Source organism: Paramacrobiotus metropolitanus, unplaced genomic scaffold (assembly GCF_019649055.1).
Source record: "Paramacrobiotus metropolitanus isolate TYO unplaced genomic scaffold, Prichtersi_v1.0 Parri_scaffold0000010, whole genome shotgun sequence".
Classification (NCBI taxonomy): Eukaryota; Metazoa; Tardigrada; class Eutardigrada; order Parachela; family Macrobiotidae; genus Paramacrobiotus; species Paramacrobiotus metropolitanus.
This window is the reverse complement of record NW_026570230.1, coordinates 247126-260898: the sequence shown is the minus strand read 5'-3', so window position 1 is coordinate 260898 and position 13773 is coordinate 247126. Positions and strand designations below refer to the sequence as shown.

At 44.1% G+C, this 13773-nt stretch overlaps 3 protein-coding genes across 19 annotated transcripts; 2 read left to right on the top strand and 1 right to left on the bottom strand.

Moving 5' to 3' along the window:
* Nucleotides 1–43: 43 nt before the first annotated feature.
* Nucleotides 44–4544, top strand: LOC129583214 (uncharacterized). 4 transcript variants are annotated; one of them, XM_055474914.1, is made up of 14 exons: nt 44–266; nt 575–810; nt 870–987; nt 1051–1226; nt 1324–1492; nt 1787–2415; nt 2473–2612; nt 2678–2853; nt 2917–2996; nt 3056–3172; nt 3243–3426; nt 3489–3649; nt 3717–3922; nt 4011–4544. In XM_055474914.1, the coding sequence occupies exons 4-10, from the start codon at nt 1172–1174 to the stop codon at nt 3064–3066; spliced, it is 1260 nt and encodes a 419-aa protein (XP_055330889.1). In that variant the 5' UTR covers nt 44–266; nt 575–810; nt 870–987; nt 1051–1171; the 3' UTR covers nt 3067–3172; nt 3243–3426; nt 3489–3649; nt 3717–3922; nt 4011–4544. The 4 variants fall into 4 exon arrangements, with proteins under 4 accessions (XP_055330889.1, XP_055330888.1, XP_055330887.1 ...); XM_055474913.1 differs by having other exon boundaries at nt 3056–3136; nt 4011–4542; XM_055474912.1 differs by having other exon boundaries at nt 3056–3426; nt 4011–4542.
* Nucleotides 4545–6158: 1614 nt separating this feature from the next.
* LOC129583263 (uncharacterized) lies at nt 6159–10084 on the bottom strand. 7 transcript variants are annotated; one of them, XM_055474998.1, is made up of 12 exons: nt 10067–10084; nt 9832–10003; nt 9703–9774; nt 9407–9619; nt 9321–9344; nt 8786–8929; nt 8407–8718; nt 8207–8344; nt 7289–7453; nt 7097–7207; nt 6865–6996; nt 6159–6635 (listed from the first exon to the last, which is right to left on the bottom strand). In XM_055474998.1, the coding sequence occupies exons 4-12, from the start codon at nt 9611–9613 to the stop codon at nt 6549–6551; spliced, it is 1320 nt and encodes a 439-aa protein (XP_055330973.1). In that variant the 5' UTR covers nt 9614–9619; nt 9703–9774; nt 9832–10003; nt 10067–10084; the 3' UTR covers nt 6159–6548. The 7 variants fall into 7 exon arrangements, with proteins under 7 accessions (XP_055330973.1, XP_055330970.1, XP_055330971.1 ...); XM_055474994.1 differs by having other exon boundaries at nt 6160–6635; nt 9681–9774; XM_055474995.1 differs by having other exon boundaries at nt 6159–6457; nt 6526–6635; nt 9407–10003.
* A 472-nt stretch (nt 10085–10556) lies between these two features.
* LOC129583264 (uncharacterized) lies at nt 10557–13533 on the top strand. Of its 8 annotated transcripts, none has more exons than XM_055475008.1 (3): nt 10557–11414; nt 11991–12824; nt 13001–13533. In XM_055475008.1, the coding sequence occupies exons 2-3, from the start codon at nt 12012–12014 to the stop codon at nt 13271–13273; spliced, it is 1086 nt and encodes a 361-aa protein (XP_055330983.1). In that variant the 5' UTR covers nt 10557–11414; nt 11991–12011; the 3' UTR covers nt 13274–13533. The 8 variants fall into 8 exon arrangements, with proteins under 8 accessions (XP_055330983.1, XP_055330981.1, XP_055330980.1 ...); XM_055475006.1 differs by having other exon boundaries at nt 11954–12824; nt 13001–13532; XM_055475005.1 differs by having other exon boundaries at nt 10557–11485; nt 11954–12824; nt 13001–13532.
* The last annotated feature ends 240 nt before the right edge of the window (nt 13534–13773 follow it).

Genomic DNA, 13773 nt, shown 5'->3' with positions numbered 1-13773 from the left:
TCCTGTTTCAAATTTTCGTGACTCACCAGTGTACTATAGTTTTTAGTTTTCTGCGATGTCATCATTTAACAGCGACTGCATCGGATCAAGTATCCCTGAATAATGGAGAATCATCGGAGCAACGGTTTTCAGTCAGAGAGGTGCGAATGGAAGTCCTCCAAATGCGACCCTTCTCAGTGGATTTCCTAAAGCTGCGTCAAATCCCGCCATTGTGAATGGGCATCACGGAACGAACGGAAATTCTGCCAGTATTAACGGCTTTCACGGTATGTGCGTATTTTTAAGGAAAGAGCTACTTGGTAGTTGGTGTTGTAAAAATATCCAACAGGTGGAAAGGACTTCATCAGTAACTGTTCATCCACAACTCGCTCGATAGGTGCAGCCTGTGCAGCAGCAGTTGTTGGTTGCAGTTGAATCGTAATACATTTAATTCTGTTTCGATCAGTAATCGCTACCTGTTCAAACCTACTTTAACCTAGCAGTTTTTAAAATTTTTGCATTCTGTTACTTGAAGGTTGATATTGTTTTTTACTGTGATCAACGATGTGTGAATAATTCCATATTTCTCCCACAGACGGTGCTTCCCAGCCTTCCCATGCGGGCGAGCGTATTCCAAATGTTCGTATCTTTTGGGACATTGAAAACTGCCGCCTGCCCGCGAATGTGCTGCCTCGTGATGTGGCCACCAGGATCAGGGAAGTGCTATGCGAAGGACAGGGTCGAACGTATGGGATTTTCCGCTGTTGCTGTGATATTGTCAAAATGAAGCTGATAAATCCCTTGTTTTCCCGTCAATTTGATCAGGCCAATGTGAGATACCGCTATAATATTCAACAAATCCTGAAAATGCAGTGTGTATGGCTTCGTAGATTCGTCTCACTAACAGCGAATCTGGCGCTAAGAACGGCGCCGATTTTCAGCTCATCCAGGAAATGCGTGACTGGGTTTCTCGGGCTCATGTTGCCGATGTTATCGTGCTGATTTCAGGTACGAGCATTCTTGTCCCTTTTCTAATTGGTTTCTGAGGTTGCATTATGTCCAAATTATCAGGTGACATAAATTTCGCACACTGCTTGGCCGAATTTCGCAGCAAAAATCGCCTGTACATTATCCTTTTTCATCCTCCTCAAATCAATGATGGATTGCTGATGCATGCCCATGAGCACTATTTATGGGAACAGTTCTTGAATGGGTTAGGCGCTGTGCCTGCCACTCAAGCCCAAACGGTACACGATTGATATCCAATTGCGAAACATACTTTCGAACCGTGCCTTTGTTTAAATTTCGCTTATTTCTGAATTTCGTTTTACATGGAAAGGGAAGAAGATAGACAAGTTATTATCCGAGGCATTCCTCCGGGGCGCACTTATGAGCACGTTTACTCGCGATTGAAGAACCTGTCCAGCAGCTATGGTGGTAACATTGATCTGAGGATGAGTGGATTCAACCCGTACGCCATCGCCACATGTTCTTCCATCAGTTATGCTAAGCGGTATGAGAAAAAAATAAAACGCACAGTTGGTATTTCTTTCGTATTTCGTAATGATTTTGTGAATATCGGAATTGCCAAAACTCGTACTGCAGTTTTCGCAGTAATTGGGGAATCGATTGCATTTAAGCTTTCTTGCCTTTCCAAAAACGCCGTACATGCCAAAAGGCACCTTGATTAAATTTGCTGAGTATTTCTTTTCCTAGAATTAGGTATTTCTTTTTAATGATATTTATAACTGTGTCACCAAAATTCATTATTACCATTCTAGCGTTGTGCATTCAATGTGTGTGGCAGGTTGAAGCATGGAATGCATCTTGAGGATTGTTTTGGCAGTAAACTGCAGACATCGTACCGACCTGGTTCGTCTCTGTACAGAGAGGATCACCCGTCGGAAGTGCGGGCCTATCGTCCTTCTGAATTTGGCCGTGTTTACCCACCAGTACAGCCGTCACTGCATCCGTCCTACACCGATCCATGCCTGCCTTCGAAAGGCCGACTGCGATTTGGTTTGAGCGCCTACCCGTCTATTCCGTCCGATTCTTCCATACAGTATGAAGCTCCTATCCTTCCGGATGGGATGCCAGGGTTGAATTCGGCGCCCGTTGATCCCGCTCCGCTACCACCGACCACGCGGCCTACCAAGTCTTCCATCAACGGGAGTAATAATTCCCATAAACCGCCGCATATTGTTTTCGATGCGCGCACCGCTGCGGCTCCGACAGTGCCGACGTCGGTTTTGAAGAAGGGCAAGCTCTCGGGTATGCAGCGTTTCATCTTGCAAGATCAGGAGCGGCGTTTGGCGGCTGAACTGAAAGATTTAGCGGTGTCGGATTCGAACAAGGTCGAGTCAACGCCAACCACCCCACCAAGAGTTTCTGTAAAAACCACTAAAGACAATGCTCCCGTTCCGGAATTGAGCATAGGTAGGAAAGTGCTTTCAGTTTGTTTTCCCATGGTTCACGGGTTCTGATTGTTGATAGCTGAAAGCGCTCCTGTGAAGCATCTGGTGGATACATCCGATAAGACTGCAACAGATGTGTACGTGACTAATCTGGATGTTACTACGGATCGGGATGTGCTGTGCGCGAAGTTGATGCAACTTTTGGAACCAGTTGTTCCTGTAAGCTTGACATGAGTTATCGTACTCCGTATTGGTTTGTCGTATACAAAGGGTTTCCTCCGTAGATTTCCTTCGTTTCCGTTTACCTGGATCAGCTGGGTTTAGCGTTTGCGCATGTTATTGTGCTGGGCAAAGATAATGTGGAAAAGTTGTTGAATTTCGCCAACAATACTGTCTTTGGTGGAAAACGATTGTCGGCATCTCTGGATGATCCTAGTCTGCCGGTCCCGGAGATTGTGCAGTCAGTGATGAAACTAATCGTTAAAACGTGGCTGTGTGTTCATAATAGTTGACTTTTGTCCAGGCGCTCTATCGTGGAGATTTTTAAAATCCACAAAAGGACGAGATGGCTTATATGGATTTGGTCAGATACTTTGAGTTGGAGTAAGCGCTTTTTTGCCGGTCTGTGTTCGAACTGGGCAGTGTTAGAATCATTCTTGTAGACACGATGTAATCTTGGACTTGCGAACGATTCGAAAAATGTCCAGTATTGTGGAGGATTTGGGCATGATGGGAGAAAATGGGTGCGCCTTCGCGGTGCCGGAATCGCTTTGATTGCAGTGACTGCTGCGGCCTTTCGTGATGGAAAATGTAGTTGAGCGTATTAATTTATTTGCTGGATGTCTGTAGGGCAAGCCTCGCCTGAAAAAGGTTATTGTGAAACCCATTGTGCTGGTTTGGATAAACACAAAGCGTTCCCAAAGAAGCAGTATAATCCAAGCAGCTTGTATCGCACGTCATTTGGTTTGGCCATTTTTAAGGACCATATCATCGAACTACTCAAGCAACATGGCCACGCTATGCCAATCAATTCGTAAGTGGAGTTTTCCTCTCCCGAATATTTTCTGCTTAGTCGTTGTGTGAATTTTTTGACAGGTTTTTGATCTGTTACGAAGCTTTATACCCGAAACTTTTGGTGGAGGACTTGAATGTTAGTGTTTATTTGGAGCATCTGTTGCGGAGCGTTCCTGGTGTCTCCATTAAGCAAAAGGCACTGGAACCACGCAAACTGATCTTACGAACCGGCGTTGAAAATGGTAACGGTCAAATATCAGTTAGATATTTTTAAAAGTTTATGCGTGTTATGAGCTTTTGTTTGTGTAGGCAGTTCGAGTGAAGAAAACAACGACTTTGCTGATGATGTTGCGGGAATTTTGACATCGACCGAAAGAGCTGCGTATCCTGTGCAGATGTTCATGGACCGCTATCACACTCTTATCGGTCTGGGAAGCGGGTCCCGTATCTGTACTCGCTACATAGACCACGATGTATTGCTGTGAGAATTGCAGGATGTGACGAAAGATATTCAGGTTTGTATAAAGTTTGCAGTATCAGTGGAAAAATAACGCAGTTTTATGCCTTTCGTTATTTGCAGTCACTCAAGTGATTTATCTGTAGGTGGTAGGACTGGGAGCTTTTCGTATTGTGACGCTGACGCACGAATCCCAGAAGCGCCGTTTCAAGGTGGATCTGGCCCTTGTGCAGGAAAAATATCCGCCGAGCTCGATTACAGCGGATAACTTGCCGAACGCTATCGTGGCGTGATGGGGCGGTCTTTTGCGGCCAAAAACTATGGAGTATGCCATTTAGAGGACCTGTTCGACGGAATATATGTCCCCTATTTGGCGCCAGAAGCGACTCCGTTCTAGTTTATTTATCGTTTTATTGGCCAACTTTTTGGCTTATTTTGAAGTTTTATCTACTCTTTGGCTTGTTTTGAACTTTATGCGACGTAAGAACTTTTATTTTTTGGCTTTTATGCGTTCTGAACTTTATGCGTTGTATGCGACGTACGAAAAACGTAAGTAAACTTGCCAGTTTATTACGCTCAGACGTCTGTAACGATGGATCCTGATGATACTAATTACGTATTCTTTTTACACTAATTACGTATTTTTTGCGACAGACCAATACACTTGGATGGACTTGAAAATGTCTTCAACGGCGTCGAATTTGCTACGTTTGCATACATTCACTTAATCCAAACTCACGAAGCTCCCAGTGTGAGTGCATAATATGCACTTACACTGGGAGGTTCATTGCATAGCCGGTACGTCTTTTTAAAAGGTTATTATTAAGTAGGGTGACACTATAGGCACCCCAAAAACCGCCGTTTACTATAGGCACCCCTTTTCCGCACCCCGTTAATTAAAGGCACCCTTATTTTATTAATTGATTCTTTCGTGCACCCTGTTTTTTATAGGCACCCCTATGAAATTTTAGCATATTATACTGTAATTGTAGTGTTAGAACCTAGATACGGTAATGTTGAAAACTACTGCTTGTACGCTGTTGTTGTGCAAGATCGCCACGGGAAAGGTCGTCCAGTTGCACTTTGTTTTATGTCATATGAAAGGAACCACTTATCGACGCGTTTTTCACCGCCTTTAAAAACTACCACAAAGACACAGTGGAAAAACTTTGGTGTCCGAAAAGAACCCAAGGAGGCCACCCGGTGTCCGAAAAGAACCCAAGGAGGCCACCCGGTGTCCGAAAAGAACCGACAGAAAACCGGCATCCGAAATTACATACTATTGCGAAACGAAACATCAAAATTACCGCCGACGATGCCATCCTCATTAGATCTAAGTTAGCAGATCAGCCTCACCGCCCGATCATCGGATGGAAAGCCTGATTCTGTCTGTATGCGAGTACAGTATCTGTATGAGACTGACGCACGTACAGTACATGAAATCATCTTCGAATTCTGTATCCGAAATATGCTATTAAAGGGTGCCTATAAAATACATTGACAGAGTGTTTCTATTTTTCTATTTAATAAACAGAAAAGGGTGTCTATAAATTACGGGGTGCGAGAAGGGGTGCCTATAATAAACGAGGGTGTAAGGGGGTGCCTATAGTGATTTCCTATTAAGTAACTACTGTATCGTACCAAAGTCTTTAAATTGAGCTTACGTCTTGCTGCACTTTTGTTTACACAGTGAAACAGCAAAGTGAGCCTTTGTGGGAGGACAGTACGTAAGTACTGTATGGTACTCGTATACTTGTACGTAAGGACGTACTGTTAAAGTACTGGATAGAATAGAAATACAGCGCGGGAACGCGGCCTCCGTCCAGGGAACAGCTCCACCAGGAGCAAATTTAGTTCAGTTGTTCTCTGTTCTTAGACCTCCCGAGGCTGTTTTCTGCTGATTGAGTGTATTGCGTTGTGATGTTAACTGTTGTGTATAAGCTAAATGCACAAGGATTAAATAAATGTACTGGATTATTTTCTATAAAATTAATGAAATTGAGGTGAGTAGATCCTTCTGGGTACAGTGTGAGGTGTTTCTATAGCACAATAATGTTGCAATTGCTCGGGAGGATACTTCGTGCATAATAAAGCCAATAATTATTATTCGTGGTCAGTTTAATTTATTCCTGGATTTCCTTTTAATAATTTTTGTTATTAATTTTGCTACTCTGTATGTGTTGTACTTACTTATGTGCAGTACCGATTCACTGGCAGACCTTTTGCCGCTCCATCGCAGCGTCGGTGCTGCTGCTCAGTCACTGAAAAGGGATGCGTTAAGAGTAATTCTGTTTTCGCAATAACCAAACAAATCCAGCTGACATCGTTCTGATTAATTCATTTTCTTAACTAAAGAGATACATGTACAGCAAATTTGATCAGCGTGAACATGCCACAAGAAGGAGTTAAACGGGACGAAACTGGCAATAAAAACCACCATCTTGCTAAAATTCAAAGGAAATTCGTAAAAACAAGGACTGTCAGTATGAGAGCGAAAAATTGAGAATCAACGCGTGAAGACGTCCTCCAGGACAAATGCAACAGCTGCGAACTCATCTTCACAGCGCAATCAGTGCCACATCGTTTCCGCCAACTGAAACATCGCAACTTGCTATTTTATTAAGCTCAGACGACAACGGGAGGCCGCGGTCAAAAGTTCACCCGTTGACATTGTGGAAAGAGCTTTAAACGGCGGGATTCCAGTCTTTTTCATGATCGGCGCCAATGTGCCAGAAAATGTAGTCGCGTTGGGAATAATTTACCTGGCATTTCTGCAAATAAAGCACAAAAGACTTGATGGGTCGTTTCACGCTGCGCGGGTTATCGGACGAAATTAACGCATTCACAAGTTTGTCCCGTAACTGCCATTGCGATAACGCAGCGACAGTTTGCATGTGTCACAAGCACAAATTTACGGGTTACGCCAAACTCCACACTACGAAGCGACACAGAAATTCCGGGACAAGCTGGTACAGTACATTACTTGCAAGACTTGCTTACCCCGACGGGGCAGTGGTAGTCGTAGAGAAACGGGTCGTTGGTGGCGGCGTCCTCCGTGTCGACGCCGCGGCTGATGGACTCTCCGACACACTCAGCCTCCTCCACCGCCATGCACTCCAACCGCGCACGCTCCTACAAAGTACGACCAGTTAAAATATCGACCAAAACAGACTACAATATTAAATCCCCGCTCCGCAGCCACAGCATATGAAAAATTGCATTCATCCGGCACCTGTTCGGCTGCCGGCGGGTACTGGGCCGTCAGCCCCAACAGCTGCGGATGCACCGCCTTGATGTGCGCCTCCATCTGGCGGTCTCTGGCCCGCGTCTCCACCTTGCAGTCCTACAGAATGTGAGAACAAGAGAAACCCGTGGTACTGGGTTATAAGCGTGAGTACAATGCTTCCGTAGAAAACGATGTTACCTGTGCAGCTGCCGGGCAGCCATGGTAGAAGTCCGTTGGCGTCTTGAAAAAGATACGGTGCTCCGCCAGCAGATGCCCGTGCAGCTCTCTCGCTCCTTTGATCTCGTTCCCCGCACACGGAGCGATATTGCATAAGTAATGCACTACCTTACATCCTTCGCTGTTCTACATAGATAAAGCACAGCGTAGAAGGAGAGCATAGTGTTACCGTGCAGGCGTATCGTTTGACTTTGTGGCAATTTTTATCGTAAATTTGTGTGGATTACACCACGGTCTAGCATACCGCGGCGGTTGAGCTGGCGACGGGCAGTACTGTCAGTGCTTTGTTCAATGTGACTCCAGCCAAACTACGTGCAGATTTTAAATATTCAAAAATCTTTAACTTTGTGTATACTAAAGCAAAAAGTATCCATAGGCTTGAAAAATACATAATAACATTTACTTATCAGACTAAAAAACTGCATTCATACTGCCGAAAAGTAAATATTATTATGTATTTTTCAAGCCTATGGATACTTTTTTTGCTCCAGTATACACAAAGTTAAAGATTTTTGAATATTTAAAATCTGCACGTAGTTTGGCACTTGGCAGCAGTCAGTCTGCAGTCACACTGAAACAAAGCACTGCCAGTACTGCCCGTCGCCAGCTCAACCGCCTCCGTATGTTATACCGTGGTGTAATCCACACAAATTTACGATAAAAACTGCCACAAACGATACTAGGCTCTCGTAGAGCGTGCAGCAGTGCACCATCAATTAAATTTAACAAATATTAAGCAATAAACAATAAGTAATTAAACAATAACAATATTAAGCTTACATAACTCTGACGTTTAGTAAACTTGCAGAACAGTATAACTATAGACTACAGAGTATGGACACATTGCTGTTGTTGTTTAAAGCCACAAAATAACCATACCAAACTGGTGTTGTCTCTGATAACGGCGGGGAAGATGATCTTGTCGGGAATGATCTGACTGGGCCACAAGACAGTTAAGTCGCTAGTCCACTTAGGGAAGATCATGTTCTTGTTACTGCGAATAAACTCCCGGTGCTTCTGCAATAGTTAGTACCCCGGGAACTATACATCTGTTTTCCATGGGAATGCCAATATCTTACCGGGCCAGTCTCCGTGTCAAATCGGTTGAAGAGGGCCTCCAGCATCTCCGTATAATACACTGGATGTTTGTCCCGGATGTGGCAGCCGAGAACGGTGCCCCACGGATCGAATTCCACGGCGTCGCAGGAGGCGCCGTTGTTGCACTGGGCCGGGCAGGGACAGTGGAAATTCAGCTGCACGTTGGGCAGCCCGTGATAACGGCCTTCCAGATGCGCCTTCAGATCCTGCGGGTAGCCAGCGCGGAATTTCTTGCACGCCTCCACGGCGGTCTTTTCAAAGCGCAGGGGACACCATAATGGCTCGATAATCGTCTGCAGACGCCAAGTACGAACGGTCTAGTTAACTGTTGAACTGTTTGGGAATGTAAGAAGCACTCACCCCAGTTGTAGCTCGCATCAGCACATGCGTGGCCCGTTCGGAGACGCGAATCAGCACTAAGTTATTTCTACTCAACTCGGAGATGCGCACCTCCCGATCCGGCCGGCCCAATGCTTCACAAAATGCCTGCCATTTGAAATTAAACTAAACAGTAAACAGTAAATAACAGGCATTAACAGATTAACTGATTTGATTTGTAACACGCATATTACAATGATTAATTTCACATTTTAAGTTTAAAAAGTAAACTTAAAATGTGAAAAAATCCATGTTTCAGGCGTAAATTTAAAAAAAAAATCAGTACGAGTAGTTCTTCAGGCGTAAACTTACAAATTAATAAGAAAAGTAAGTACTAATAGTTAGCTCATTTCCAGGCATAATCTTGAAGAAAGAGCAGAGCGGTGGTGAAACTATGCTTACTGCGACATTTACGCACAAGGCACAGCCATAGTAACTGGCGTCTGGCGATGTTAGCGGATTAATCAATTTTTGTTTTTCTAGCGCTGAAAGGTGAATGATCCAATCAGGTACTTACTCTGTTGGTCCAGACTTTTAACAGCTATTAGAAACACGAAGGCTAAAACTTGAAAGCTACATGACGGTCGTAACAGATTTACTCACCAGTTCATCACGTTCGCTGGTCTTGGGAGGCTCTGGGCGTTCCCGTCGTTTCGGGCTATTTTCATCGGATGACTGGCTCGCGGAGCTGTAGTCACTATGGGACGACTGACGGCCCGATGTGTCTGACACTGGCAGCACCAAATCGGTCGCGTCTATCGGTGGATCGCAGAGCTCTCCGCCGTTTTCATCAATCACTGGCATCGCCATTATGCTCTTCAGAATTAACAAGGCTCCAAGATTACGTATAACAAATATCTACTCGAACTGAAATTACCGAAGGAAAAATGGGTAATTACTAATTAGGGATTAGGAATCACTGGGCATCCTTGGGGGCGAACAACGACTCCTTGGCGGCGAACACGGAACACCTCAATAATATCTGCTGTTTATTGTTTATAATATTATGTAAGTAATGCAAAATTTACCATTTGTACGAGTTCGACAGAAGCATCAAAACGGCAAAGTAGAAGAGATAAGTGCTATAACTCCAACAAAGACTAATAACATCATCTGATTCCAAAACTCTTCGCGTACTGCTGAGTGCTGACAGCGTAGGTACATCATCAGGTAGGTTTAAAAAGCCATGGTGCTGATAACCTATATATCGTAAGAAAAGTACGAAAATTTCATTCCAGAAAGAAGTACGAGTACTGTACTTACTGAGGTGGTTGCCGGCGACGGGCAGTGATTTTCTGATTCGTGATTCTCGCCTGGACTGCAGACTGGCAGTGTGTCAGTCTGACGTCACTAACAAACAAGGATTTTACAGTGCGCCAACAGGAGAACTACGCATGCGCTCTGTTTCTGGTCGCGTGCTAAAATTTAAGGCGGTCGAGTAATACCATGGACATAGAGCAACCGCTTAATTTAAGAATACCTTGAGCGTTTTTATCACGCATTATTTTCTAGTTTGCAGAAGATGGTTTTCTGTGAATTTTCATTTAACTGTCTAGTTAACAAACAGTACAGTTTGCGAACGCGCGCTGTTTAAAAAGTAGCGAGATAAGTACTAGTTTCTATGGGCCTACGATGACTTCCCGTCGTGCCTCAGTCGCACAGCTCCCAACCGCCACAGGCCGCCACCCTGGCGAGAATCATCAATTGCCCCGCTACTAGCCCGCTACTCCGCAGAGCAGCATTGCGCATTGCGACTGCTGCCAGTTTTCACTTATAATTATTTTATTTTCTTGTTTGCAGTTCCACTATTTACAATGCGCATTCGGATTATAAGAAAGGATATCCTTCCACACTTGAAATACTTAATATACTAGAACCTCTGCAATGCTGATTGGAAGCAGTTGTCAGAGGATCAATGGTGTCATTGGTACGCAAGAGTACCTAGGCTTGCGCTTGTTACGGCTTGTAAGAGTATCTTCGCTTCTGACTTCTGAGACACCGTGTGACTCATTTCGTCGAAATGTGGTCTTCGAGTCCACTATCCAGCCTTATGCAAGCAACGCTGAATGCAACTTCCTCGAATAGTCACCCTGCTTGCATAATCGATGGAACTCCGCAGATATTGTTCGAGCTGGGACTGTTCATCGAGGCCTGATCGTGGATAAAACGGAGCGCGGATGGCTGATCGATTTCTCTATTCCCAACAGTGCGCCTGAGTCTGTTCCATTCCAGCAGACGTTTCTGGACAACAAACTTTTCCAACCAAATAACCGATTTTACTCTGCGGATAGGGATGATAATTCGACTGTAGGGGAGGTTTTGCTAAAACCATCGTACGAACAGCCTTGGGCGTGGTATGCATGCAAAGTTTTCGCGGGTTCGTCAACAACATATTGGATCGTTGAAGCATTGATAGGCGATGATCGCGTTGTGGATGTTGTTCGCGTCTGCCATTTTCGGACTTGTAGTTGCAGCCAGACCAGAAAGTCTTCTAAGAACGAAATTTTGAAAGAGGAAGTACCCGTTCCCGAGGGATTCAAGTTTACGTCGAATGTGAAAACTTTGTGGGAAAATCGGTTTCCAAGAACGTTTCTAATCGGACTGGAGAACGGTCAGTTGCAGTACTTGCAGCTGCGATATGACAGCAGCCTGGATGGAAAAGTCGTGATAAGCAACCGAAAGGTGTTAAATGTGCGCAGCCTAGTTATGTTTCTAGAGCCTGCACTTGTACTAAGAACAATGTAGATGAGCCATTAAATTATCCTTTAACATGAAATTAAAAATTGCTAGTCGAATCACCCTGTTTTAAAATATTTTAGGTTATATGAGCTAGCGGCTAACTATTTACGTATAGGATAATAAGCTAGCTTTCTGTACAAGCCCATATTATTATGTCGAATTTGGACGTTTGTCACAATGTGTATTATTACGGTTGGCTGCATTTGGACGCTGACGATATGGTGTGTTCTAGTTTAGTCGTTTTTGCAGTTTGCAGTTAATTAGGCATAATTTCGTTACGTAAGCTAGAGTCCATCTAAAGTTACCCTTCGAATATTTTAAGGTGCATATCAGTGCATCCCATATGTTCTACGTTTGTTAAGATTTACTGAGTAACTGTAAATATTTTTGAAATTTATGTTTGTTCTCCAGACAAAAGCGCAGCCAGTCAGCCACCACTATTTTGTAGGAAAGTGCGTTGGGAGAAGCCATGGCATTGGCTGCGGGGGATTCGACGGACTCAAATGAAGCAGACCGGGGAATCAAACGATCCCATGAAGATTTGGTTGACAGCGATGACGTCTCCGACACCCCCGAACTGCCTGGCGATATGTCTTTGTGTGAGCTTCCACTGGAGCTTATTGAAACCATCTTTTCTTTTTGTAACGGTCTTCAGCAGACCAAATTGCGGGCTGTTTGTGCCGCGTGGGATGCGGCTGCACGGTCCTCAGCATGTGCTGAACATGTCATCGTTGATCTGAAAAGTTTCCAAGCCACCAGTGGTGATTACGTGTTAGCTTCTTGGATTTTTCACTGCATGACCAGCGTAACAAAATGTCTGATTTTCCGGAACGGGACAAGTGTGGAATTTGTTGGTGCTTTCAGCGCGTTGCGGTCTGTGATTGAGATACGCGGTTTCCGACTGCCGAAGTTTATGTTGTGTGATGTGGCCATCAAGCCACAAGATATTCTGGCAATCTCCCGAACAGCGCTTTCGGAGAATGTGAAGCTCATCTGCAACCGATTGATCTTGAAACGTGTACGAATCTGGGGTGTATTCAATCCGTACGTGTCGTTCCCACATTACGGTTCGGAATCGTTTGGATCATACCAGGATTTGGAAATCCCGTACGCTGTTGTGGACGCGCACTCGGAAACGGCACTGATGGATGTTTTTGAACGGGCCGCTACGGATTTCTCCGACCCGAATCTCCCGTTTACAGCTGAACTGGATCGTCTGTCGGATTGGATTGCAGATCGTGATGAAACTCTCACCGAAGTTCGCAAGGAAGAAATCCTTAAAGTAAATATTTACTATAAGAATATTTTTACGTAATTTTTACATTCTGAATGCTCCTGACATCATCTAAAGTTTAACCAAATTAACGCGCATCGTGTTGTAGGAATGCATGTGTTCTAAGCAAATTAAATACGTACTCTAGTTTAAACGGGTTCTATTTAACAGTGAATTTCTTGTAGGTGCTAAAAACTTGGCAGAATGCCGGTCCCTTTGGACCAAATGCAACATGGAACAACGTAAAAGCAGCAAACTTGAGTGCCAATCTCTTGACGTTACGCCGAACCACAGTGTCCGTTCTTCTCTGTCTGTTCATAAAGAGAACCGCGGGAAACTACAGCGATGAAGAGGAAGAGGAGGACGAATATGATAATTACGACGAATCGGATGATTACGATGATCCGGACGATTATGATGACGATGATGACGATTTTCAAAACTCTGATGAGGACTAGTAATGCGATAGTTAGAATATTCGATTTAAGCTAACGATCTCTGTTTTTTGTAAGATTCTGAAAGCAGCCTTTAGTTTATGCTTTTTTTCTGCAATTTTTCGATAAAATAGATTTCTACGGATACGGTTACGCATCTGTGAACAAAGCGTTTGATATCTCTTGACGTCGCACATGTTATAATTTCGTTGTTTTTGGTTTATGGCATTATGTAAAAAATTAAATGGCTAATTTTTGCAATCAACCGGTGCAACTTTGTCGTTTTCACAAAAACACCGATTCAGAACTGAGCATCCATGCAATGCTATGGAAATACCGGTTACGCGTGGATTATACGCCACCATTAGAGCGAAACCTGGTTTGTACCCGTGCGTTCCTGACAATTGTTAGCCCTTTCCGGTGCTTATGGACTGCTGCTAACTGCTAACAGTTTTAAATAGCTGAGATAGTTCTGCATCTATCTGTAGTTTTGTTGTTTTGTATTCATCCGAACAGCGAGATAA